Source organism: Thunnus thynnus, chromosome 19, assembly GCF_963924715.1.
Source record: "Thunnus thynnus chromosome 19, fThuThy2.1, whole genome shotgun sequence".
NCBI classification, from domain to species: Eukaryota; Metazoa; Chordata; class Actinopteri; order Scombriformes; family Scombridae; genus Thunnus; species Thunnus thynnus.
In genome coordinates this window covers 29,439,087-29,466,931 of record NC_089535.1, presented here as the reverse complement: position 1 = coordinate 29,466,931, position 27,845 = coordinate 29,439,087, and the positions used below count along the sequence as shown (strand labels likewise).

The 27,845-nt window shown below is 40.7% G+C and overlaps 1 protein-coding gene across 1 annotated transcript in view; it reads right to left on the bottom strand.

Moving 5' to 3' along the window:
• Positions 1-1,962: 1,962 nt before the first annotated feature.
• ror2 (receptor tyrosine kinase-like orphan receptor 2) overlaps positions 1,963-27,845 on the bottom strand; it is a 64,834-nt gene continuing 38,951 nt past the window's right edge. The window contains exons 3-9 of the mRNA XM_067574449.1: positions 26,335-26,622; positions 25,989-26,019; positions 12,149-12,270; positions 11,727-12,041; positions 11,301-11,555; positions 5,504-5,709; positions 1,963-4,645 (exon numbers count right to left, since the gene is read on the bottom strand). Of these exons, the coding sequence (XP_067430550.1) occupies positions 3,188-4,645; positions 5,504-5,709; positions 11,301-11,555; positions 11,727-12,041; positions 12,149-12,270; positions 25,989-26,019; positions 26,335-26,622 (2,675 nt within the window). The 3' untranslated portion in view covers positions 1,963-3,187. The remainder of the gene's footprint in view (positions 4,646-5,503; positions 5,710-11,300; positions 11,556-11,726; positions 12,042-12,148; positions 12,271-25,988; positions 26,020-26,334; positions 26,623-27,845) is intronic.

The following is a 27,845-nucleotide window of genomic DNA, read 5'->3' as shown; positions in this document are numbered from 1 at the left end:
CAATAGCTGTGCAAACTTGTGTAGATATAGATGTAGATACAATATGCATGTGTGTGTGTATGTGTATGTGTGTGTGTGTCTGTTTGTCATAGGCTACCTCCGGGGACAAATTTCAGACTAAAACCAGTTAACTGGGGACGGCGTGTCCAATCTAGGACAAAGCCGTGTCCCCAATTGTTAAAATGCTGATTTTTGGGACAGTGGTTAAGGTTAGGGTTAGGTTGAGGTTAGGGTAAGGGTTAGGGTTAGGCAAGTAGGGGTTATGATTAGGGTTAGAGTAAATCTCCAGGAAATTAATTAATGTAAGTCTGTGTTATGTCCCCAAAAGTGACCTAGGACAACATGTGTGTGTGTGTGTGTGTGTGTGAGTGTGTGTGTGTGTGTGTGAGTGTATGTTGCCTTGAGAAAGACCAAGTGTGGTCAAAACATAGGTTATGCGATAAGATAATTGGTGCTTGGTGTGCAGTCATCTTCTCTTGAATATACAGTATGTCATTGCCATGACCAGCGCCCTGTCTTTAGTGTGCACTCACCATCCAACTGTTGTTGATTCTGCATGTTCACTCTCTTAAAAATTATTAAAAAATGATCGATTTGTGGTTTAAATAAAATATGGCCTGTCACATCAGGAGATAAAACCAGTATTCTCACTTAAATGAATATGTTGATGCTTTGAAAAAAAAAAAATTCCATCAGTTCAGTGAGATATCCAGCCGGTTATCTCAAAGTCTTTGATTGTGAGGGAGCATGCAGGGCTAAATAGGTCAGGAGCGTTTAAAGGAGATGACTAACTCCTTCATATGTTGGGCCCTGGTGTGTGTTTTTACACACTTGCAAATGTTTGAATAGACTGGCTTGGTTGGAGGCAGGTTTTCCAGATTTAATGGATTGTTTTTCACTTGTTGGTGAATTCCTGCATTCTTTAGCTTTTTTTCTTTTGGCCATGGACTTGCTGTGATTTTTAGATTGATGTGTAGAACTCCAAATGCAAATGATGTCCATCATTATAACCTGCAATTTTATAGTCATATATATGACAAGTAGTCTGGTGAGAATTTTAAATAAACATTATGAAACCCTAAATTAGTCCTATCTTAATATCAACTGATCATGTACCTCAGCATTGTTGTTGACCAGGTGCATATGTAGCTTCACAGCCCCTGTATTCTGAAACGTGAAAGTTCCATCTTGACATTGTGAATAGCTGTTTGACAAAATGGTCTTAACTCAAGGCCCAATTATTAGCTTCTTCCAGATCTTTCAATCACATCCCATGGTCTTCATCACCAAATTTGAGTTGTACTTGGTATGGAGCTATAGATACATGATTTTAGAGATTTTTTTCCAGATTGCCGGGAGTTTCTACCCCACCTGACATGTGGTACCAATAGCCTATATAGACAACAGTTTCCACTACACAACACCAAAGTCTATTTTTGAACAGAGATATGGGTTACAATCTGTGCATGATGTGACTGAAATTCTTGGTATGGAATGCAACTGTATGGAACAACTTAACCAACTTCATGACAACTCAGCCAACAATCCCATTCCCTGATGACGACTATACTGGTTGAAAGGTCTGGATAAGTGGGCCATAAGTTTATTTTGTTAAACCCAGTGGCCTTGAAATTGAATTGAATTATAAAAGGATAATTTCAGCAGGATCATGCATCACATTTTAATGTTTTTCATAGGGACCAACATCTATCATATGCTCACATGTTGTTTTGATGTTTACAGGGAAACATAATCCCACCAAAGTATTTGTAAATAAACCCTAATTGAAAGTTGGAGTATGTGTTCAATTAAATTATTTTATTAGTATCAGCAATTAATGATTTTCTTCACTACAAAGTATACTTTTTGGCCTAATGTAACTTGACTGTGCAGTGAACCATGTATTTAACTCCCTGAACATTTAAGGATAATGACAAAATATAATAAAAAAGTGATAGTACATGGTTTCCCTATTTTACTAAGGGGGAATACATTGTTTTATTCATTTGACTTTCTTGGATACACCATAGATGGATGTACACAATATATGGTAGGCATATTACAACTGCTTAAAATAGCAAATATCTGGTGGCAATGACATTGTATTAAAAAACCATATAAACACCAGGCTTAGCAATGTTCACCAATAAAGAAAAAATATAAACAAATACAATGTTCAAACCGAAGTACATAAATTACAAATCTGTACAACTTGGTTATCAAAGTTGATGCTAAAGGTATCAACCTAGTGGGAAATAAGTCACATAAAATAAAATTTTGTCACTGGCTTGAAAAACAAAACAAAACAAAAACAAGACATCATTGTCATATTATTCTTAGTTTTGTTTGATGGAGGTAAGTTCCAAAATATATCTCCATGAGTATAATTATTAACAAAGTAACCCATAGACTGTTTCTTTGGAAGCTCTTAAAATATGTCTATTCATCATACATTCTATTGCTCTATGATTGTGGCTATCTTTCACAAACAACAGAATAATAACCTCAAAAACAACATTAAACTGTCATCAAGTGTTGCACAAGTTGCACACCAGCAAAACACTTGTCCACCACTACAGAAACTTGGGTTCAGTTCTGGGTTATGGTAGTAATACCTCTGACTTGGTTGTGCATTCCAATAAACACAACTGGCATTGGGTGGGAAGAGGGTGTGAACTAGCTATTCCCACTGGTAGGTCAGGGTGACTGTATGGAGGGGTGTGTCATCCAGAGTGAGACGGTGGTTTAGCGGGGGTGTGAACCCCACCTTTACGCCCTCCCAGTAAAAGTTCTTGCTGGCAAGTGAAAAGAAGCGTCTGGTACACCATGTGCATCCAAGAGGGCAAAACGTCTATCAAGACAAGGCAACCTCTAAAGTAAAAATGTTTTGTGTTGCTCAGCAACTTTAAGAAAATAAATTCTTATGAATGGCAACATTTTAAAAACAAGGTCTATAGAGGACTGCATGATTAATTTTGCTTTATCTTTGACAGGAGTTTAAGAGGTACAAACGTGAGACACACTAGACATTCATATGTGTCAGTACTATCTAAGAAACTAGTAAAAAAAAATCAGTCACTGTTCTGCAAAATTGCTCCCTTCACTTCATGCTGCTCATCAAATTTATGGCAAGCAAGCACAGCTCACAGAATATTTCAACTCTACTGTCCTTCAAACAGAATCACACTTATGTGTCTGATGAGTGGATCGCCAATTCGTCAGTCTGTGGATGGTCATTGTCACCTAGCAATTCTGTTTCAGGCACTGACAAGTGCTCATTATGCTCTAGCTCTTCCTGGGATTCCCCGTCAGCCAAGTCCTCATCATTGGCCTTGGAGTCCTCATTTAGCAAAGCTGCTCGTTCTGTCACAGAAGTGTTGGAAGGGGCAGTGGTGACATAGCCTGTAGATGTGGAGCCACTGCCACTATGGTGAGATCCAGCTTTGGTGACCATCTGTGGTGGGTGGTGAATCTGCTGGTGGGGCATAGGCATGGATATTTGCATTGGGTAAAAGTTCTGCAGGTATGGGTAAGCTGGCATGGGGTGATATCCATTGACAGGGATATAGAGCTGTGGGGGCACCATTGGCCGATGCATCTGACCCTTCATGGGCATGAACTGGGGCTGATGGAAAGGTGAGCTCTTTTTAGGGCTGGTGTAGCGTGATGCATTTGCTGTGCTCATGCTGATGTTGCTAACAGGGCTGGTGCTGAGAGAGCTGGTCTGGGTTGTGTTGCTGGTGCCTGAAGTCTGAGCAGAGCTGTTGTAGTTGGACAGGCTCTCCCAGGAGCGCAGACGTGTGTGGATGTCCTTGAAGCGAGGCCTTCTTGCTTGGAATTCACTCCAACACTCCAGCATAAGGGTGTAAATCCAGGCTGGGCAGTCATCTGGACAAGGCAGTAGCTGGTGGCTGCGCACCATCTCGATCACATCCTGGTTGGAGTAGCCACAATACGGCTGCAGACCATAACTGAAGGTCTCCCACAGCAACACACCATAAGACCAGATGTCTGAGTCAGTGGAGAACTTGCCATACATAATAGCTTCTGGGGACATCCAACGAATGGGGAAAGGACTTGTGCCCATGAGATTGTAGTAATCAGCCGAGTAGACATCTCTGAACAGGCCCAGATCCAGGATCTTGATGTTGAGTTTGTCAAAGACAAGAATGTTTCGGGCAGCAAGATCTTTATGGACTACTTGCTGACTGGAAAGGTACTCCATTCCAGCAGCAATCTGGGTGATGACATGAAGGAAATCAGCCTGCTCCAGTGTGGATTTGACTGTCTTGTCATCATCTGAGCTGCCAACATCTGAGTTGGGGGAACGCATCACCAGATACTCATGCAAGTCACCAAGGCTGGAGTAGGTGAATATCATGCTCATCGGCTGCTCCTTGGTGACCACACCCAGCAGACAAACAATATTTTGGTGTTGAAGGTGAAAGCGGAGCATTGCTTCATGGCGAAATTCATCACTGAGTGTGGGATCAACCTTGTCCTTTAATGTCTTGATGGCCACAACCTGGGTCTGCTCACCAGGTGCTGTGCCATACAGGTGGCCTTTGTAAACCTTGCCAAACCGATCCTCACCAAGCTCCTCCATAAATCGTACTGCTGACATGTTGATCTCCCGCAGCTTGGCCTGCAGCCACAGAGCAATAAATACAAATACATGTCATCAAAGTGTACAACCAACAATAAAACCTAATGTAGTACTTTAGCCCAGGAATGCAAATGTTCTTAATTCAGGTGTTCAGCAGCCCCTTTTTTATATTACTGGGTGTTCAGTCTAAAACTAGCACTGCATTAAGAAAACACAAGTGTCTGTGTCCATGAGTTCTTAGATTTATCAAACACAAAAAACACTGCACAGTGGTTCATATAAATCGGGGACATCAGCAACAATAAGTTTTTACTCCATCTCCATAATCACCAGGTAAATGGTAGAATCACTACTGGGTGGATTACCAACAGGGCAAAGCCCTCAGAGGGCCAGAAGGCTACAGGTTACTGTGTGATTTGTGGTAATGCACCAATTTATTTGGTAATACTGCATGCAACACTAAAAACACGATGTAAACCAAAACTACTGGGACCTTAAGGTGACACCTGCATTATTACATAAGCTTCAAACCCCATCTTGTAGAGAGGCCTTGAGTCTAAAACTAGCTTAAATTCCTTCATTATTTCAATTTATCTTGAATGAAGAAGAATTAATTTGTGCTTAATCAAATAACCACAAACTAATCACTAATTACTAATTAGAGAGTAGGAGAAACAGGGGAGGTCAATAGATGATAAATAAATTTCCCATAGGGCTCTAACATGCTAATGCAGTAAGTATGAACAACTCTGTTTTTTTTTTTTTTTAAATCTCTATATCAAAATTAATGAGGGGGCTGTGATTTTTAATTCTGCATTAATGTTGGTCTGAATAGGGCCTTATATCAGAGAGAATGTACCCTCATATCAGTGTGTCTTTACTGTGTGTGTATCCTACCTGGTGTTTTTGCTGATTGAGGTGAGACAGCTCCACATCCTGGCTGGGTGAGCAGTTGAGCTGGCAGCGAGGTGGTGTGTCAGTAGATTCCCTTTGCTTATTGCGACACATGCAAACCAGAAAGAACAGGCAAGCGATGACCAATGGGATGGCAATTGCAGGGATTAGAATGAACAGAATCTCCTTCCTGGGGTTCTCTGGAGGCTCTGGGGATAGAAGGATAGAAAGGAGGATAGAAGCAGGTTAAATTCTCTGATTTGTAATGTGTTCATTACAACAGTGTTCAGTGCTGTGAACTGTCTTAAAAACCGCTGTTGTATCAAAAACATACAACACTCACACTGATTTAACCATCAACTATAATGATGGTCAAGTGTCTATCGATTATCTGAGAGATGCTTGATGTGTCTTCACTTGATGTGCTAGTGGGAGATCAATCTGATCAGTCAATAATAATAGCTTTACCATGAATAATCCACTCTAAAAACCACATCCACTCTTCTAGAGGATGAATAGAATTCTGGTCTGTTGCATGTGATGTGGTCTTAGTGGAAAAAATATATTCTGCTCCCCCAAAAAAAGGGCCCACTGAGGGCCAATTGAGACTTCAAGATCTTAAAACAAAGAGACATACTGTATTTCCACATTTAGAAAACTGAAGGAAAAGTTACATGTCAATAATCAACATAAACTATAACTGACAATGAGCTCAAAGCAGAAGGCAGACAAGAAAGGACAAACATGCAACGAGGAGCTGGAACATTAGTAATGCATTTCTACACTCCCCAAGAAGACTTTATCAGTTGTCATACATTTGTTATTTGGTGATCCTATATACCAGAATTGCAGATTAATAATAATAATACTGATGTAATGGCCCTGAAGTGAGTAGTGTTGAAAGGAAGGTAATAGCAACAGAGGCCCTGTTCATCATGGCTGTGAGCGCTGCTACCAGCAGAAAGTTCCAGTGATGTACAAACAGATCAGTTAGAGATATTCAGGTTTAGATATACCAACATCTAATCTGCTTGTTGACAGAGGCAGGTATGTGAGTACAAGCTGTAAAATGTGATGGATCCCAGGTTATCCAAGCCACTGCTTCTATGTTGTGCTCTTTTTTTGTCCCCAGATTACTGCACTGGCCTAGAAACGTGAATCTGGGGTTCACAATCTGAATCCACAACTAGGTAGTAGAGAAATAGAGTTTGAGTACCAAAACTGAAATAATTCACAGATGCATGTTGCACTTTTAAGATGAGAAGAAATTCTATGGCAACCACAGTGCACAAATATTGATTTGAAAGTACAGATTCATAATTTGTAATACAAAATACTGATAGTGATTCATGTACATGTTTGTTTGAACAGAAGACATGCCTATTTTTTGCATAATGTCATTCACTAACAAGACCATGCCATTTGTACGGTATAAACAAAATAGTTCATTTGATTTGACGGTTGGATTGAGGATCGAAGGGAGAAATGAAGGTGGTTGAGTGGATGAATGGGTGTTGTGATGCGTCTGGAATGTCGAGGAACCCAAGGAGTGAGACTCAGGGTGAGAACACGTCTTGATGAGTTTAGGGTTCATCATCCTCCAAGGTTAGCTTCAAATGAAGAGGTGAGAGCGGGCTTTTCAGATGTTGTTGAGGTGGCTGTGGATGTAGCTGTGGTAAGCTTGAGTTGACTGTCAGCTGAGAATTTTGATGGTTAGGTCTGAGATTGCTTTTCTGGATGCTTTGGATGGGTTTGAAAGGATTCAGATATGAATTTTGGTGGAAGAGAACTATGGGGTGAGAGAGAATGACCTGGTCAGTCTTCATGTGAGATTAAATATGAGGGTGTATGGGGAGTGGATGAAAATATCGGAGAGGCTTGCGTGCAGTGAAAGGAAAGAACGATCTTGCAGGATGATGCCAACATTGTAATTCGGATGTGAGAGGGTGAGAAGCTGACACTTGGGAGCATCCAAGGGCAAGGACATAGGTTGAAAGCTGGTAGATTTAGGAAGGGCTGAATGTCGGGTAAAGAGGGATGAAGGAGGGTTGAGGGGTGGGATGAAAGATGGGAGGAATTAAGGAGGTCAGAGGGGAGGAAAAAAGGGGAAGGGGTCGAGTGTGAGGGAATGAACCAAGGCCTGGGAGGAAACCGTGGGACAACCACATACAGGAAAATGGATGAACTGGCGGTCTGGATGGTTCTTTGGACATAAGTTGAGGTTGCCTCTTGTAATTAGTACTTTGGGATATGGCGTTATCATAAACCGGTAAACCATTCTGCCAGCCTGGTAGAAGACAGGTCTGCCCCTTCTGTCTACACCCTGGGGAACTGGGCTGTAAGCAGATGGCAGAATGTTGGCTGGTGGAGTGGTGGATGGTTTGGGAGTGATGGGAGGCTGGGGCACGATGGGGGAAAACGTGAAAAAAATGGATGAGGTGAGTATGGCTGGAGTGGAAGAATGGGGTGGTGGAGCAGCAATAACACATGCGGTGGCTGGGTGGGAAGGCACTCCGCATAGGTTGCAAGCCAGAGAAGAGGAGCTGTGAACACGCAGCAGTAGAGCTCTAAATCGAGTGCACTCTGATAGGTTCCCTTATTGAACCGTTGAAGACAGCCATTGGCCTGGGAAGCAAAGAGAACATGATAGGTGTAACAACCAGTGCCACTGAACCACAAGGCTAAATCCAAGATGATGGACAAATAGTTGTCAAGCTCTGCCCTGCAGTCAGTTTAAGACTGAGCATATGGCGTCATGGTACAGAGAAAAGGAGTGAGCAAACTCAAGTGGCATGAGTTCTTTGGAACATGAAGGTGAAGGGTGCCTGAGCTGGGCTGCACTGTAGGGCGTTGAGAGCTCTCTGGGACCTAGCTGAAAAGGCACGAGCAGGAGAAATGCCACCGGTAGGGTTAAGGGCTGGGAGAGCCAGAGTACAGGTAGCAGGAGGTGCTGTATGGAAGGAAGGTGCAGTGGGATGTTAGGTGGGGGATGAGAACAGAGACAGGTCAATAGGAAATGGATTGGGCTAGAAGGAGGAAGGAAGGAGGAGGAGGGAGGAGGAAGGTATGAATGCCAGTATTGCTAGTGTTTACTGCGAAAGCAAGGGCTGGATAAGGAGATGGAGGTGGAGGAAGCGAAGAGTAAGGGATGGTGGGATGGAGGGATGTGTGTGTGGAAGTGCAGCCTGTGGACACAGGGATGAAAGAAATTAAGAAAATGTGCGAGACAAATCACGGAAATGTGCGAGACAAACAAGAGGGAGCGGGCATGTGGGGAAATACAACCTTGCTCCCAGCGAGGGCTGAGGAAGTCTGAGGCTCTGTTGTAGTGGGTGGTGTGATGACCTCATTGGCGTGTGGTAATGGGGTGGTGCTAGGCGGCAAACCTGGAGGAGCGGGAGGATTTGAGCGGCTGGCCAGAGGAGTGAAGTAGTCTCATAGAGTTGGAAAAGTTTAGCTTTATTATCATTTCAGAGGAACAGGGTGTCCCCCCACGCTGAAGGTGAGTGACCATCCAGTTGGAGATGTTATTCGTGTGAGGAAGAGCTGTGTCTGGCACCTGAAAGTTGGCTATTGTGTGGATGCATGTGGTGAAATGATGGTGGTGGTGGTGAAGGACGGATCTTGTTGGTACTGCTGGATTGAAGGTTATGAATGGTACTTCATAATGGTACTTTGCTGAGGAACGGGGATTGGGAAGCACAGGCAGGATGGCTGAGTAGCTGGCTGTAGGGATTGGGAGGCAACAACGGATCGATTGTCAAACAGGTCACTGTCTGAACGGTTGAGGACCATTTCGTTGTCGATGGTTAAGGTAATCGAAAAATGTTAGCAACTTGATAGTAATATGTCTGAGAATGAATGAAACAAATATGAGAACTGAGACAAATGGGAAAGAAAGAGGTTAGGCACATCTATGTAGGTAGACACAGGTGATTGAATTGGGGAGAGAGGCATGGTCTTGTTCCTGAACCCTAGTTATATCCTAGTTATAATAACTTAATTAGAAAGTGGTGGTAATGAGTAATTAGTTATGGTACACTTATACTCCGTACCATTATGGATCGGCCCTATTCGAGCACTGTGTTTTCTTCAGATGGACCTTAAACTCTCAGTTTGTAAAAGTAAAACCACTCTGTTTATGTTAAGTGGACCATCTGTGTGACTAATTAATCCATAGCCACCTGCTGCCAACCAGTGGATCTAAGTAATTTGACAGAGCAAAGGAGGGCCTTGAGAGATATCAGCACCCTCTTTAGAGAGAAAGGTCAGTTTGTGTGCCAGGCAAAGGGGAAAAGACAACATTGTGGGCAGTTTCTGTTGTCCTTCAAAATGTCCCTGAACATTTTTTAGCAGCAGCTGGTGTTAACTCTCTACAGTTTGACTGGGCCCTGTGGTCTATCTTAAAAAAAGAATGGTATTCTGCCATCAAAAACAGGGACATGTGAAGACTGCAGAGCCTGACAGTACCTTCTACAGCATATCATCAACCTCCAGGACAAATGAACATCTGGAGAAATGGGCTAAATATGTACAGCAGTGTTTATAGATTTTGGATGACATCCTGTGCCTTGAAGCAGATGTCACAAAGGATGTGCTGAAAGTTTAGAAGTGCTGTCCTGCACTACAGACCAAATAAACAGCAGCCCACAGTCTCCTATTTCAGCTCCCTTCCAGTCTGAAAGAATCTTGGTGGTCTAATCAGGACAAAAGATTATGTCTAAAGTCTCTTTCACACATTCATTTAGAGACAATGATTGAATAAATTGCCTTAAATGCTCCATTACAGGCAGCTGCATCTGTTGTTCAAAAAAGCAATTTTTAATGCAATGTCACATTCACTACACTAAACAGTAACACTATACTCAGCTGGTCCAAACAGTGTTGACAAAAGATCACCATACATCACAGTGTTCTAAGGCATGTGTGCACCCACAGCAGTAATGTGATACTTTTGTTCATGCAACATGCCAGTATGGTGCTTGCATGGTACTGTTACTATCATTAATATCAATGACAAAATGACAAAGACTGCATGTGTGAAAGTGTCAGAATGACTCTGACACTGAGGTACACAGAATTCTGTATTTACACAGAATGAATCCTGGCTTTTGCAACCTTATAGTTAGGAATCCCTTGATGTATGCCTATATTCAAGAAAAGAAAAGAAATTCTAGCCATATGGAAAATGGATTAAAACGTTAACTTCAAGATCAAAGTACTATTGATGGGTCATATATTTTTCAGCATAGAAATGCAAATGCCAAAATCAAAAAGTGGCTGAAGATATGCCACTTGGTTCACTGTAGCATATACCAGTCCATAATGTTCTAAGAGCATATCACTTACAAACAACATTTCACTCATATTCTACTGGCAGATACCTCTTCCTACTAGCACATACAGATTCTTACTGGCATATGCACCTGCTGTTTACATTATGGTATAAAAGTCTATTACGTCCTCTTTTTTTATGTTAGTCTTACCACAAATTGGCAGTAATAAAGCTAGTTAAAATGACCGCTTAGTCTTAAATGAAGAATCAGTGATGTCTTCTGGATCAAAGATGTATACCTATGGAGATACTCTAAAAATACTCTTTTTCCTTTCTGTTTCTATCTTTGTTCCACACTATGTTTCCCTATGAAACTGTCCTTTATCAAAACATTCTTTATCTTGATCTGAAAAACAATTACAGGACAGCCTTTTCAAAAACCTTATCGATTCTAAGCCTGTTGATTGTGACAGTTACAGTTAAAGTGGATGTTGACAGCACATCTTATTGCAGCATGTTACTTACTGCAGGGCTGGATGTCACACAGGTCAACCCTGACCTGAGGGTCCAGGGTGAAGCACCAGGGTGCCTGCATCTGGCCTCCTGGGTTCCGACAGAAGTTGTGGCTCCCCCAGAGCTCGGGGTACTCCTGGGACACGTGGTGACTATGAGGGTACTGAGCACTCCATGGCTGGCAGTGGTGACCAGATTTAGTGATGCTGACTGTGCCTCTGTAGTCAGCCCCACTTCCATTGTAGCAGCTGTGGTCTGAGGGGGAATCTGTAAAACAGATTGTGACTTAGTGTGGCTGCTTCTATACCCTATACAGAGGTGGCCCACATTTTGTAGGTTTCCAAAATGATTGCATCTTCAGAGTTTGTCTATTTTTCAGCCAGTTCAATGAGTGACATATTTGTGTGTGTGTATATGCATGCTACAGTATCCACTTACATGGACCCAGTTTCTCTGGTGGCACTCCTATCCTCATACAGGAAGCAGCATCAGGCGTGCCTGACCGCGGCAGCAGGTGGCAGCTAGGAAGCTCCAGTTGCATGAGGATCATGGGATTGGATCGGGCAATGGTGTACTCAGCATGGCACAGGTCGTTCTCCAGGGCCTCACACTCATCTCGGCATAGCTGACGCCGCCGAGGACCCCGGGAGCTCTCATCACACAGAGGGAAGACGAAGTAGCAGAAGGATGGGATGGCAAACCTGGAGCACTGATCCGACAGGTGGGTGGAGGTTCCAATCATTGTGAAGGCAGCTTAGATGGAGGAAACAGAGACACGTTGTTAAACAGTTTGTTTATGTACAGTAATCTCACAAATCTGATGCAATAAGTCAACTTAGAAAGGCAGTTGATTCTCTTACCTGTGATGCGGTTTTCACTCTCACCCTGCATCTGCAGAGATTCAACATAGATGCTCTGGTTTCCGATGAAGCGAGCACAGGCGATGCCTCTGTATGGCTGGCAAAAACCTTTATCACGTGACCTAAAAAATAAAAACAAACTATGCTTTAGGCGCAAATGATTTGAAAGGAAGTAGGCCAATCAGAGATGAAAGAGAGAAAGAAAGAAAAAAAGAAAACTGAAAACACTTTATTGATCCCAGCAGGTAAATGCAGTGTTACAGCAGCCAGTTATATCTACTACAGCTAACTACAGCCCAACTAATAATTTGACCCTGCTATAGCTAACTACAGCCCGACTGATACATTGACTGGGCCAAAATATGATCAGCTGATTATGACTTACCAAAGATATATCTGCAGAGGCGTATACAGTAGGACAGCTAATAAGTAACAAGAAATTGCAGTACAAAGGTTACAAGTAAGTAAAGTAGAATCAGTGTCGCTATTACATTACATTTTGTCAACCACATGGATAAATTAACCTGTTAGAGAGCCAAGTCACAAGCATTTGCTGCTGGGCCCCTACTGGCCCCCCGCACACCTTCTGCCAACTGTGCAGTGTAGATGTATCCTGTCATCTCAAGGTTCCCATTAAGCTCAATGCACACAGCAAACTGCACATGGCAGCTTCATTATTTGCCCAGAGACCTGGAAACCAACCAGATCTAAGACCTAGGTGTTCTGTATGTGATTAGTTTGTGGTGATTTAATAAACAAAACTATTTAAGAATAAGCACTATGTGAGGATAGTGAAAACTGGAAAGAAATAAAGTCTTGAAACTACATTTTGACACAGGACCACAGGGTTAGCCAATAATGAAGAACCCACGTGATGATATTGTAATTTAGTGTTGCAAATTCCTATGAGAATGTGCAATTAATAACATTATGTGCAACTTTTCGGCACACAGTGAAGATGAGGTTATGGATATTGCTGGCCCACTTTTCCTCTGTTGATAATCCAGCCTTGGCCTACCAGAGAGCACTCACAAGTTTTTTTTAAAAAATTAACACAAATAACATTACAAAATAGGAAGTTCTCATCCAAAGTTCCATACACACACGCCTGCGTGCGCGCGCGCACACACACACACACACACACACACACACACACACACACACACACACACACACACACACACACACACACACAGACATAGACATACACAAATGTACACAAATGTAGTTGAACTAGACCACAGAATATAAAGAGTTAGGTCAGCAATACTAGAATATATGAAAGCAAAATATCATTGTTATATTAAGCTCTGTGCTGGGTTAAGGTTAAGACTGAACAGGTGAGGAATCAGAGGCAGCACCTATGACGGCATTATACTGCCAAAATCTGCAGTATAATGTGGAGGAGCAACTCAAACAGCCATGCATAATGTTTTTGTGAGCGCTTTCACAGGACTCGCTTGCAGAATGTCTGCTTGTGCGAGCAATATTGTAGCCTGCAAGGAGAAAACCATGCTTTGAGCGCACACAGAAGCTGAAGGAGTGCATGACATGTTATCCCTGAGCTCACAACTACTATCATTGCTCTCCTGCTTGCACAACTTTCACCTGCTCGCTTGCGTGCTTTGATTTTTTGATTTTTTCTTTTTGGCAGTATGGTGGGTGGACCCAGTCACCATTGTATCCCTAAATATAATTGGTTGACAGCTAGGTAAGGCAACATCACTTGAACAAACCTGGCTGCTTTCCCAGTGGTTGTACTACGACTGAAGACCTATTTAAATAAGGTAAATACATCAACTAACCAGGTAGTCATATTTAAAAAGTCACACATCTTAAAACACCATATTTCTACAAATAAAAGTAACATAATTTTCATTATTATTGAAATTAGAACATAACTATCAAAGCCAAATCATTTTTTTAAATCTCATACAGTCTATGCTTTAGCTAGGTTAGCAAATGCATTCAATATGTTAGCAACTGGTAGTTAGCAATGCAACACACCTCTGCTTTTCTCATGTAGAGTCAATATATTCGAATGGATAGTTAGTCATTATTTTATTTTTGTTATCCTTATTTAAGACAAATAATATGCCATTAATCAGCTTTACATCCTCCACAGAGGCCAAGAGTAAGTATAAATATCATAGAAATATCTGGAAGTCAGACATGGAAATCAAATCTTGCCTTTTGTGATTTCATCACAAGACATTTTTTCATTTGAGAATGATATAAACTAACTGAAGTTTTTAACATTACATTACATCCATTATACACTCATGGAACACACTATAGCCTGGTAAAATAACCTAACCTGTTTTCCTCATCAAATTGACAACTTGAATAGAAATTAAACCAAAACCAGAAAATAACTTGCTTTTCACTTGTCTGTCTATAAAGATATTTCAGAAGCTAAACATTGTTGAACAGTTTCCTCTGTCCTGTAAAGTTGATAATTACAGTTTTAGCTAGTTTAGTATTTATCAAGAGGATGGCTGCTTTGCTCCAAACAGAACACAGAACATTAATTAACATTAGATCCTGACTGATCTTGTCAGTGTGACTCTAAGGAGTCGGATGTTCACTTTTTCTGGTAAGTTCATTTTATTTTAATGGTTTTAGGCCTGTTTTTTACTAGCAAAAATTTGCATTAGCACTAGCATTACCACAGTTAACCATAGACTGTAAATGCACTGTGCAAACCAAGTTAGCACTAGGGTCAGCTCCACCCTCTCATCCAAATATGGTCATTTCTGGCTCCACGATGGCAACAGTCAAATCCAAGATGCAAAGGAGCAAAGGAGAACAGTAGACTGCCAATTAGGAGAATGTTTCACAACCATATGGTATCACTATATGCATCTAATTTTCATATATGTTTCACGTAATGATCATTATCATTATCATCACCGGTATCTATTAGTGCAATCCCTGACATAATTTGAATAGAATATCATGTTTTTTGTGTTAGAGGATCCCTTTGAAAATGAGATGGTGCATCTCAAGGGGAATATGCTCAAATTAAATTTCAATCAAAATAATTATATCATCACTTAAAAAAAGTTTATCTGGAAATCTAAAATGTCCCACTCGGTATATATCTTGGTCTCAATTGTTTGATAACCACATTCAATGGATCCTTATCCACTGAATGTATAAACTTGCAAATATCAGCAACAAAAACCCACTGTCATTGATCATACTACATGGGAAATACAGTGTAAGTAAAATGAACATACACTGCAAAGTCTATAAAAAATAAAATGATGAAAGGATACAAAATGAAATCTACAGAGAATAACTACTCATATTTGTATCCAGTGGTCAGTACTTAGTACTGGTCACAAGTATTACAAATACTCATAACTACCATAAAAGTAAGAAGTACATTTTCAGAGTATCACAAATTCAAAACTGACTCTTTTAAGTCTCCCAATTTGAACAGACAGCTCTAATATGTAGACACTAATGCTCATGTACTCTGGACACCCATTGGAGGAAGGTACGTACTGGGTGAGCAGCTTCCACCATATTTGGATTCATTATCCATTGTTTAAAACATCCAGGTCTGCAACTTATCTATTCCTCCTTTAAACACACACACACACACACACAGGCACACACACACACACACATACACAATGTCAAGCTGTTAGTTAACTTGTTGACTGTGTACATCATGTACAAGATGGAAAAGTCATTACCAAACTGACTTCTGTTAATCCCGCTATGAAGAGAGACAGGCCATGTACTGTTACTGTAGAGCTTTGCATTCACTGCTGGAAGCTTATTAAGGGACTGTTACTGCAGATGTTAAATGAGTGTAGAAGCTGTGGATAACTTTCTTTTTGATCTTGACCTTACAAACACTAGTTTGACAAAATTTAACTCAATGTCCACTTACTAGTTCACTAACAAACCACCACTTACATCAAGGAACAGTGGTGAGGACCCTTCCACACAGAGCAGAACATCTTGCCAGTCAAGTGTACAAGAGGATGTCGGTCTGATTTTGGCATAAGGGATGACACAGCCCCTTCTGATTCCAGCGTTGGTAAGAGGGTTTCATACCTTGTTGCACCATCCAACAAGCACTTCCTTTGATGTATACTTAGACCTTTAGGACTGTTGGGCAGCAAAATATAAGGTTTCTACAAAATGTGAAAAGGTGTGGAATGTAAGACACATAAGAGGAATACAGGCACTATATTCCCAACCTGAATATGGTGCTTGCCAGTAGACAAAGTTTATTAGTGTTTGCCTGCTCAGGATCTGTGGATTACAATCCACCAATAGTCCAAAGTAGACCCCAACAGTTAGTCTACAAATGAATCAATGTTGGCCCTGCTCAGATACACAGTGGATGAATTGTAAAGTCTGATTGCAGCTAGTAGAAAATGACTTCCTGTAGCACTCCTTGCAGAGCTGGCCCATCATGAGACCCTCTAGTGTCCCAGTACAAAAACCCTGCATTGTATGGTCACTGTCATTAGACATGTCTACTGAAAAGTAAGACAACATGTCAGAATACAGGGTCACCACCGGCCTAAAACAGTTAGTCAACTGTTAAATCTAGTTACTGAAATGTGAAAACAACTAAAATTATCGAAAGACAGAAAATAATTTTAAGGTGGCCTGTGGAGCCAATGAGATGCAGCAGCGAAACAAGCATTTAAACAGCTGTTCTGTATTTTGAAACAGTCAATAAAATGCAGTAAATAGCAAAGCTGCCCGTTTCATCACTTTATATTCATGTAATAAATATACAAATAAGAAATAATACAAATAATACAAATTAAGAAAAAGAAAAAAAAAATCAGTTATAATAATCATCCGCTTATAGTGGTCAACTTGACCTGGACGGAAGTGATCACTATCAGTGGTTTCCACCTTATTAGGAACATTTTATATAATGCTCCACCCACTACAACCTCAATAGTAAACTTAAAGTGGAATATCACCTTTCTGACAATGTCAACAAAAACTGAAAATGTATAAGCTGCGTAAAAGTAGAATTTATGGCAGAATGGGAAGAACAAGATAGCCATCAACACGTACGCCCTGCCAGTCATCAGATACCCCACTGGTATAATAAGCTGGCCAAAGGAGGAGGTAGAGGCCACTGATATCGAGACAAGGAGGCTCCTCACAATGCATGGAGGATTTCATCCCAAGTCCAGCACCCTGAGAGACTGTACACTAAGTGGAATGAGGGAGGCTGAGGACTGGTGAGCATCATAGCCACCGTCCAGGACGAAACAACCAACATCAGGTAGAAGGAACGCGAGAAGCTCGAAAAATACCAAGGGCTGAAAGAGGAGCTAGAAAAGATGTGGGGAGTAAAGGCAACAGTGGTGCCAGTGGTAATTGGAGCACTGGGAGCTGTGACCCACAAACTGGGAGAGTGGCTCCAGCAGATTCCAGGTACAACATCTGAGGTCTCTGTCCAGAAGAGCGCAGTCCTAGGAACAGCTAAGAACCCTCAAACTCCCAGGCCTCTGGTAGAGGACCCGAGCATGAGGAAGACACACCACCACCTCCCATGGGAGGGGGGTGAGAGAGGGAATTTTTATATATATACATATATATACATATATATATACGTGTGTGTGTGTGAGTATGTGTGTGTGTATATATATATATATATATATATATACACACACACACCTTATCACATATCTATATATATACATATATAGATATAGATGAAATAACAAATAAGCCAAATAGTAATAACAAAATAACAAGAAACTGTGACTGCATGCCAGCAAGTTGAGCTGCCAGGTCAGTCATAGTCAGTCAGCCAGCTCTGTGTTGGCGCTGTACAGGAAATTATGTTGATTAAACATACTAATCTTAACTTGTTTTCAAACCTGGCTCTTTTATAAGGTCATTCATATGTTCTGTTTGTGCTGGGCTTAGTCACCTAAGCATGACTTAAGTCTTAATCCACAAAACAAACAGGCTAAACCCAAAACAAGGGATATACAGAGAGTAAAGGCCTCCATGCTCACTAAAATCAGAGACTCACTCAGAACTGTTGAATGGTGGATAATGGTGGATAATGTACTGGCTGCTCTGTCCTGTTCTGTGAACACAGGACACTGGAAGGCTTTTTACTTCTGATTACCTACAATCACATTCGCACGGCGCAGGTAATTTCATTCAGCTGCTAAGTATGGGAAGAAATACTGACAACTCTTAGTTTTCCCCACAATTCTATTCTTACCAGCAGTGCTTAAATTCAGAAGTTGTTAAGGAGAAAGCCTCTTGGTGCCTTTGATTTTGACCCATCAGCTTACTGTTACATCTTATTGCATACCACCACTTACTAATAAATAAAGGTACCCATGTTGTATCAGGCTTTGATCCCTTATTTTCTTGTCCAAACAAATCTGGAGATGAAGTGGAAGTGTGTTACTGCTCTACTGATCTCTGTCACTTCAGTGTAATCATTGTAGTCCACACCCAACAAAATTGTTTGATATCATTTCCATCTGACTGACTGACAAACTTGGGATGTTTTGAAATGGAATTTTAATGAATCCAATACTTGGACAAATAGCAAGTGTGGCCCAACCAACATATATGCACAGCCAAAGGCTGGATTGTAAACTAGGGGCCCAGAGTCCAAAAGTGTATTAACTGGTTTTGATAATTTGATTAATTGCAAATTCTTTGGGAATTTGTACCACTCACAAACAAAATCAGCTCAGGTGGGTCCAGCATTAGCACGTGTTTAGACCCTATCTTGGAGGAGGCCTAAATGTAGGTTTCAGACCCTCATTATTAGGTGTGCTGGCACTGAAGGTGCAAAGCACAACTCTCGTAATCCTGCATACTTATTGCTCTTCGCTTTTTTTCTTCCTCTTATTTCTATTCTTCTGCCAAAAGTTAGATACAAAACTTAGAACTATATATGGTGTGAAACAGCTTTTTGATATCTTGTACATTTTTTTAACAAAATATGTTTTAGTGTGATGATCTTTCAGCCCAGACTCAGACTTTTGGCAACTTTGCAGCTGGTGGTGTCAGAATGGGAGATCAAAGACTGAGTCAGTCTGTAGAAAGCAGAGAAAATTTCAGCTATAACGAAGATACATTTTTAAGTTTTTGCGCTAAATTAACAATTTTTACACCAAATGATGTTGTAATTCTTCTCTCTGACACTCAAAAATCAAAACATTTTATAGTTTTTGTGCAAGAGACTATTATAGAGCAAGGATAATGTTCCAAATCTCCATTGATAGCCCATATTAAATCCTTTCTGATGAATTCTGTTTGTTCACAGCACTTTCTTCACCTCTTGCAGTGTCATTTTATGTCATATACAAAATACATCAAAATTCATCCCCCTGTTAACCAAGTCCTTCTGATTTCAACAATGAAATAATCTCAGCTCTAAGGCTTATAGTTCTGGAGAAAATCACCATTATGTGAAGACATGCTTGGGAAACTGGTGAAATTCGATGTCACAGTTAGAGTTTAATAATGTCATAGTGACCTCAGTGTGTAGTTTCTTTGGCAGCCCACCAGTGCTGAGTGCTCAGCAGTGTGGTCCTCCTCAGTGCTGGTTGACCTTTTCACTGCTCCACTGAAGTTTAAAGCTGGAGTGGGGGACTTTTGTCTCCCCCTTCTGGCAGTGAGAGTAATTACAAAAACACTGTTGACATGTGCTTATGTCATAGGCTCTGGCATAGCCTACTCCGTTGCTACTGTTGTAGCTGTAAAACAGTGGATACATTGTTTTGAGCGTCACACAACCCCTGCGAAATGACTTGTTTCACTATCAGAATTTGATCCATTTGGTCTGATAACATTTGAAAAGTCTAGAAGAGCTGCACGTTTAAATTATTTTTTCCCCTTTCAAGTTAGCAGAGAACTAGCCGGAAGTTAGCCAGCTTGGCTGGCAGGAGTCTGCATTCATGCATTCATCTGGCCAGCATGGGAATGTCAAACCTGACACCAGATTAAAAACTCTGTTATACTGCGAAATACAGAGAGATTTATCTAGCGGGGATAGGTTTAATCAGTATTGAGTGAACTTCTTTGGCAAGAGCTTGAATGTAACCAACGTTCATTTATGTGTAAAAGTTCCACATTGTAGGTTTAACTGGAAAAACACAGCCTTCCTAAACAACTGTATTAAAACTGTACTTCAGTCTCACGTTTATATTATTATTATTATGACGATGATTATTATAATGTTTGTTCAGTTTTTGGTTTTTTTGGAAACTGAAAATTCTATCCTCCTTCCAAAAACAAAAAATAATGTCATGGTAATCATGTTAACAGAAACTTTTCTTTTTGCATTAAAAGTAGTTAATCAGTGACATCACAATATTGGAAGGGTATTATATTAGCACTTAGTCTTACTAATGTAGGCCTACAAACCTACCCCCTAAAATCTTTCCCTTTTCACTCCCATAATCAGTTGTGTACACCCACATACACACAACTCAGTGTCTCTTCAGACTGTGAAGAATTAATATAGCTGCTAAATAACAAGGATGTTTAACAGAGGGTGATAGCCACTTCTTTCAAGCAAGAACCCCCTATGATCCAAACCAGAATTAGCTCTTTGTTTGTGAAAAGGGGCCCCATCTACAGCACTGACTGGAGTCTGCTGCTCCTGCTCAGGTCTCTTTCTCCTCTCTCTCTCTGCATGTGCACGAAGCTGGTGTGTTTGTAGATTATGTTTAAACTGTGTGTCCATATGGGTTGCTTTCCAAAATGTACCTTTTAGGATTCTGTACCTGAACTTAATCTACTATCCTGCATAACAACCCATGAATTCATTCACTTAAAGGAATAGTTTGACATTTTGGGAAATTATTGGTCCCCTGGGGGTACCTTTGCACAAAGCTAGACTAGCTGTTTTCAGTCTTTATGCTAAGCTAAGCTAACAGATTCCAGATTCTAGATTCATATTTACCATCCAGATATGAAAGTGGTATCAATCTTCTCATGTAACTCCCAACAGGAAAGCCAATAAATGTATTTCACAAAATGTCAAATTTTTACTTTAAACATAAACAATAGTCACTATGCCAGTTTTTAATGATGCTGAATATCTCATTTTGGAATGAAAGTTTTTACAGCACAAACATCATTTGTGTTTATGTCTGTCCACATTACCAAAACAGTTGGAAACTGCAGCCATCTGTTATCTAGTGCTGTGGTCTGCAAGTGTCCCAGCCTTAAGCAAAGAGACTGTGATATTTGTTGGTTTGACACTATTATGTTAGACATGTTCTGCTCGTTGTGTGTCTGTGTGTGGGCAGTGCGAATGAGGTGGAACAGAGGGCAAAACTGAGAGACTGTGTACAAAGCTTAAGGACTATACAATTTTTTATCAGAGGGGAGGAGGGTGAACGTATCATTTTATTGGTTTAAATAGCAGCAAACTCCTCAATTGTCGTTTGAAACAAAATAATGCTAATGGCAGAAGCACTGTTCACTGACTACAGATGCTGAAGTGTTCACTACACTACTAGTAATACTACAGTGCTGGACTACACCAACTTGTTGTGAGTTTGGCGCTAGAGGAAAGGTTTTGCTCATTAAAAATCAAAGGAGCAAGATTGTGCTCAGCTTTGTCATGGTCATCTGTCTATTTGATTATGAAACATTTTGGCCTGAAGGTGGCAATATGTTAAATATGTTCACCACATGAGAAATTATTTATTTATTCACTTATTGTTTGGATGGAGTGTCCCTTTAAGTCAAAATAACACAACTATAGTTGTGATCGGGTGTTTGGGAGACAAAATATGTGCTGTTGACATCATGATAAAGTAGGCCTTACTCACATTCTTGTTGTCACACAGTACATCTACCTCATACATACTGTTTTTATTACCTTATATTACTAGTGTGATGCAGTAGACATATCTCATAATATTATTGTGACACAGCAGACGTATCTCATACTGCTACTGTGACAGAATAGGTCACCTGTGTAACTTGGAGAGGATACACAGAATGGAGCTTTTCCTCACAGCATGAAAGTGTTACATCATGTTAATGTGATGCTCTCTGCCTACCTCATACTGCTACTGTGATATATCAGAACTATGACTGCTGAATATGACTGCTGTTGTCAGAAATCTCACTAATTCTTAGTTATTTTCATTTGGTTTTTGTTCTCATACCATGTCACTAACTCTCCTGTCATTTCAGATCCTGCCACTCCCTCTTGCCATGCAATCACTTCATTAGCTTCACCTAGTTTTTCCCGTCTCCTCACCTGCTATTGTGACAAAGAAGCCCTGCCTCATGAAGTTAATGTGACACAACTTCTCAACTTATTCACTACACTGGGAAACCTGGAAATAGTATATAAGTATACCACCCCCTCCCTCAACATGAGATAAAAGACATTAGAGAAGTCATATTGTTGGCTGATGAGATAGGCATTCAGGAACAGTTGCTCTGACTGAGTACATGAATCAGCATTCTTTCCAGTTCAGAGCAGGCCTGTCCTAACCACCGGCTAGTGTCTGACTGTTGGTTGAGGAATCTATTCTGAGCCCCGTGCTGGTGAGTCAAACCCACAAGAGAGAGAGAGCAAGAGAGAAAAGAAAAGCTGCATGTCCCGCTACCCTCATGTGTTGGTTGCATCAGTCAGCGCAGCATAACGCAAGGTCTTCACCATTTCTAATAGTCAGTCAAAGTAGTGAAGGTATGAGAGTTAGCTGACATGTCTTTGCATGCCCATTTTTGCCTTGGGCAGGCACTTCTAACACCACAAACACATGCATTCGCACTCCTACACTTCTGAGGATATTCTTAAACTACAGCCATTTTCTTAACTCCAACTTTCTAATCCATCCTCACCACTACAAATGCTTAACCAGTCTAATGGGGGAGAGGTGTCATTTCTAAATCTTATCTGAGCTCTAAAACAAAAACTTCCTTCTTAATATGATTCTAAAACCTAAACCTAATATTAAACCTTAATCTAGCAAGATGCTGCATACACAACATATTTTATGTAATTTACAGACTGTCAAAAGGCTACACATTAACTTTTTCGGAGCCAAGGTCAACAACATCCACTCTCTGATGTCCAGCTCTTCCTCCCTCCCTCCTCCTGTAATTGACTCTCTGTCTGGGAGCTTGCTGTCTCTACTCCATTTTAAAGGCATCAGGCAGAGCCACATCACGGAAATCCTCAGGAAGATGAAACCCTGCACTTGTGCCCTGGACCCCATTACCACAGCTCTGCTGAAATAATAAATCCCCATTCCAAGCCCTTTGATCACCCAAACTGTCAACCTCTTCCTTCAAACTGGTACAGTTCCATCTTCCCTCAAGGGAATCATCCACACCCTCCTAAAGAAGCCCACCTTGGACCCAGGAGTTCTTGCCAGCTACAGACCTATCTACAACCTCCCTTTCCTGTCCAAGATGTTGGGGAAGGTGGTTGTTTCTGAGCTTCAGGATCACCTTAAACACAACAACCTATTTGAAAAATTTCAGTCAGGTTTTCATTCAGCAAACAGCACTGAAACAGCTCTGCTCAGGGTTGTGAATGACCTGCTGATGGCTGCTGATGCAGGGTTCCCTTCTCTCCTGATTGTCTTTGACCTGAGCCCTGCAAATGACACTGTGGATCACACTATCCTCTTAGAGCGCCTCTACACCACCATTGGACTGTCAGACTCTGAAGTGGTGTACAGCAGCTACAGAGTATGTTTTTCTGGAAGGATGCAGGTCTAGATCACTCCCTGTCACCTGTGGTGTTCTGCAAGGATCGGTTCTCGGCCCCATCCTACATACTCCCCCTTGGATGTGTCATCAGCAGACACAGGATGTCTTTCCATTGCTATGTTGATGATACCAATCAGATCAGATTGAGTGATCCCCCATACCTCATCTTACCTTTGACAGCCAGGACATCTCCTTTCCTCCTCAGTCACTAATCTGGGTGGTAGGCTTGACCCACAACTGACTTTTGATGACCATATAAAACATCTGTGTAAAACCTCTTTCTACCATCTCAAAAGCATCTCTAAACTGCACCCCTCTCTAATCCTGTCAGATGCAGAGTAACTTGTCCATTCCTTTATCTCCTCAAGACTGGACTACTGTAATGCCCTCTTCACAGGGATCACTGGCAGGAGCATCCAGAAGCTCCAGTACATTCAGAACAGTAGTACTAGAATCCTGATGAGAGTGCGAAAACACAAACATATAACACCAATTCTGTTTTCATTGCACTGGCTCCCTGTCTCCTTCAGGGTTGACATGCTACGCCCTACCTACAGGAACTGATCATACCACAAACCTCCACTCGCATCCTCAGATCTGCCAACAACTTGCTCCTCAAGGCCCTCAGTACCAAGCTCCGCACCATGGGGAATCAAGCCTTCTGCTCTGTTGCACCAAGCTTGTGAAACAGCCTTCCTAACCATCTGAGGGCAGCACAGACCCTAGTCTCTTTTAAAAATGGCTTAAAAACCTTTCCATTCAGGGTGGCTTTTTCATCTTAACTCTTGTTTTCTTTATGTTGTGTGTTCTATGTTATTAATACTATAGCACTTTGAGTTTCAGTATGAATGAAAATGAAATGTACTATTATTGTAACTATTATTATTATTATTAAAAGCACTGACAGATAATTCAACAACCAACTCATCATTCTGATAGGTGAAAATGTATTGCTGGTGTGCAGTATAATTGCTAAGATAATACACAGACATTTTACAAAATTAGAATACAAAAAAATGGCATATGGTCAAACAACAGGTCAAAAAAATAAGCAAACTGTCCAATGATCAAAGTGCATTAAGCAGCTTCAATGAGCTATTTGGAAAACTTAGTTGAGTAAAACCCACAACAGATCTCAGTCCATGTACTAGATTGGAAGCAGTAACTCCATAAACCTGTACAGTGAAGCAGTTGCTAAATTGTATGCAAAGCCGTACAGTGAAGAAATCAATTGTATTGTATGTAGCTGATTGTATTCCACAAGGGGTATACAACAGAGCAGATATCTGTGTACGCTTACTCCTATCTTCTCTCCTCTCCTTCATTGTTTACAGTAAAACTTTATCTAGATATAGATAGATTCAGAATGCCACAGGCATATATTAATAACTGTCTTTGCTAGACTATAAAAACTTAAGTGGTTGTTTTTGCATAATTTGAAAAGCACGTTTGATGTAGCTGACATATATAAGGTTGCAGCATGAAATATCTTAATCTTTATGTTACTTTGATTCATGTGAACATGGTTGAACAGTCTTTATAAGCTTTCCAATGATGTGTTTTTCACAGCAGAAAAAAACTGTCCATGTAATGACTCGTTGTAATATTGTTTTTCAGTATGTATGTTCTGAAGACTTATATTATTGTCAAAATGTGGCTGAATACACAGTTTCTGTGTTGCACTGACAATTTTTGATAATTTTATTGCACCTCGATTCTAATGGGACACTGTGTTCAGCCATATTTTGGTGAAAATACGATTAAACATACTGTTGGACAGCAGATAAGTGGCTTACACAGCAGTAGTGGTTTGAGCAGTTTCTATGGAGGATTTTCAATGTCATGTACATTCAATCACATTGAAAAGCATTGAAACTGCCTTCAAGCCGACCATAACCACTGTGCTCCATCACTGACATTACAAACTTTTTACAGCCAGACTCTAGGCTTATAGGATGTGAAGGGTTGATACTTAAAAAATGTTAATTTCAAAACTTGTTGGTATACTAATTAAAGTCCTTCAGTGATGAAAATATCCTTACTTTAGAGGGCTTTTCTTTCTGTTGCTGTAAGAATTTATTTTCAGACACTTAAAAATGTTAATGTAAAGGTGTTCACTTACGCTTCATCTGGGCCATGCGTGGGCACCTGTCCTGTGAATTTAGAATAAATACATAAATAAAACATTTAAAACAGTGTTAACAAGCATACTATTCATATTAAGGTGTTACTTCTTTACAGTGCAAAGAAACATTTAAGGATCATTGATGACATTGGTCAAATAAAAATGCTCGGTACTGATCTAATTAAGACTGTACATACCAGATGATGATGAAAAAAACTGCCAATCATGAAAGGAGTTTCATTCATTGATTTTGTAAAGTCTCTAAATGACACACTTATCATTCAACTCTTAGTTTAGACCCTAAGTAACTAAGTCATTACATAAATATAAATATGACCCTTACCTAGCTTAACGTAAAGTACGCCTGTGGCAGAGATGACCTTGAGCGAGTTGGAGGCGACACACTGATAATAGCCAGTGTCTGTAGTGTCCAGGTCCTGGATGCGGAGCTTAGATCCTGATTCTGTTTTGCGGATCATTATACGTCCCTGCTCCTGGACGACAGGGGCATCGTTCTTCAGCCAGCGGATGATTGGTCGAGGGTTTCCAATCACTTTGCAGTGCAGCGTGGCTGTCTCGCCCTGGAAGTAGGTGATGTTGTTGACTGGCTCCTGGAATTCCAGGAAATAACCTTGAGGAGGTGAAACACAATGAGTTAAAGGTTTGAAGAGGCTTTTGGAATGAAAAACAGGTAGGATGGGTTTTATAGAAACCTGCCATTTATGGAACATTGTGTCAGTTCAGGCAGAGCACTGATGTGCACTTGCATTAGCTGACTGCCATCAGCTGCTTCATTCATGCTTCATCATCAGTGGCTCGTTCATCAGCTGTTTGGTTACCAACTGACTGGTATCAGCAAATCCTATTCATTCAGTTGTACAGCACAACTATGACAGACTGGAGTGCATTTGCTGCCAAAACCACCTCCAGACATTAATTGATATGCCTCTTCAGTCCTGGATTACATCAACACATGCACTGACAGTGTTACCATCTGCAAACAGATCAGAACTTTCCCTAATGAGAAACCTTGGATGAACAAGGATGTTCCACTACTGAAAGTACGTGACAGCTCTAACTGGGCTAATCTGAAGAGGGGTATCAGGATGGACAAACACAAATACAAAGAACAGATTGAGGATCACTTTCATGACAACTCTGACCCCTGAAGCACGTGGCAAGGCATCCAGGAAATCATTGACAATAAATCAAAAAATACTGCTCCTCCAGTCAGCAATGAACAAACTCAATATATTCTATGCTTGTTTTGAAAAAACAATAGGAAAGTGGCCATCAAATCAAATTTGGCACTCACTGCACGCAATCACAATAAAGTTGAATCTTATCAAATCTAATTACCTCCCACTATCATTCTGCCGATATGCTCATAGCAAAGCAGTTTGCTACTGCAGCTCTCTCCTAGACCCCAACCTCCTCCTTATGTGCTATTTTTGGTATTGTTGATATGACTAAGATTTAATGTTTATGTATGTGTTTGTTGATACAATGAGTGCTTGGATTCTTAAAGAGCTCCCTAGAAGAGCCATTTCCACCAAATCTCTCATTGTATAACTATTAACTATAAATGTATAAATGTATAACACAGATGTGTACACAGAGGTTTCCTGTACAATGAGGGATTATTAGCAACATTTAAGGTATGCTCACTTTCAGTTTTACGTCCAAATAAAGTGGTTTAGATTATCTGGATAAACTTTGAACTTTGACTGCTCGTGCCTATTGACCCATCTTCTCGTCTTTTTGTGGTTGCTTTCTGTATCTCAGGAGTTAACATGCTGAGAACAGTGAAATCATGAATAATAGAAGAGATATCAAGTTTTTTCAAGTGCACAA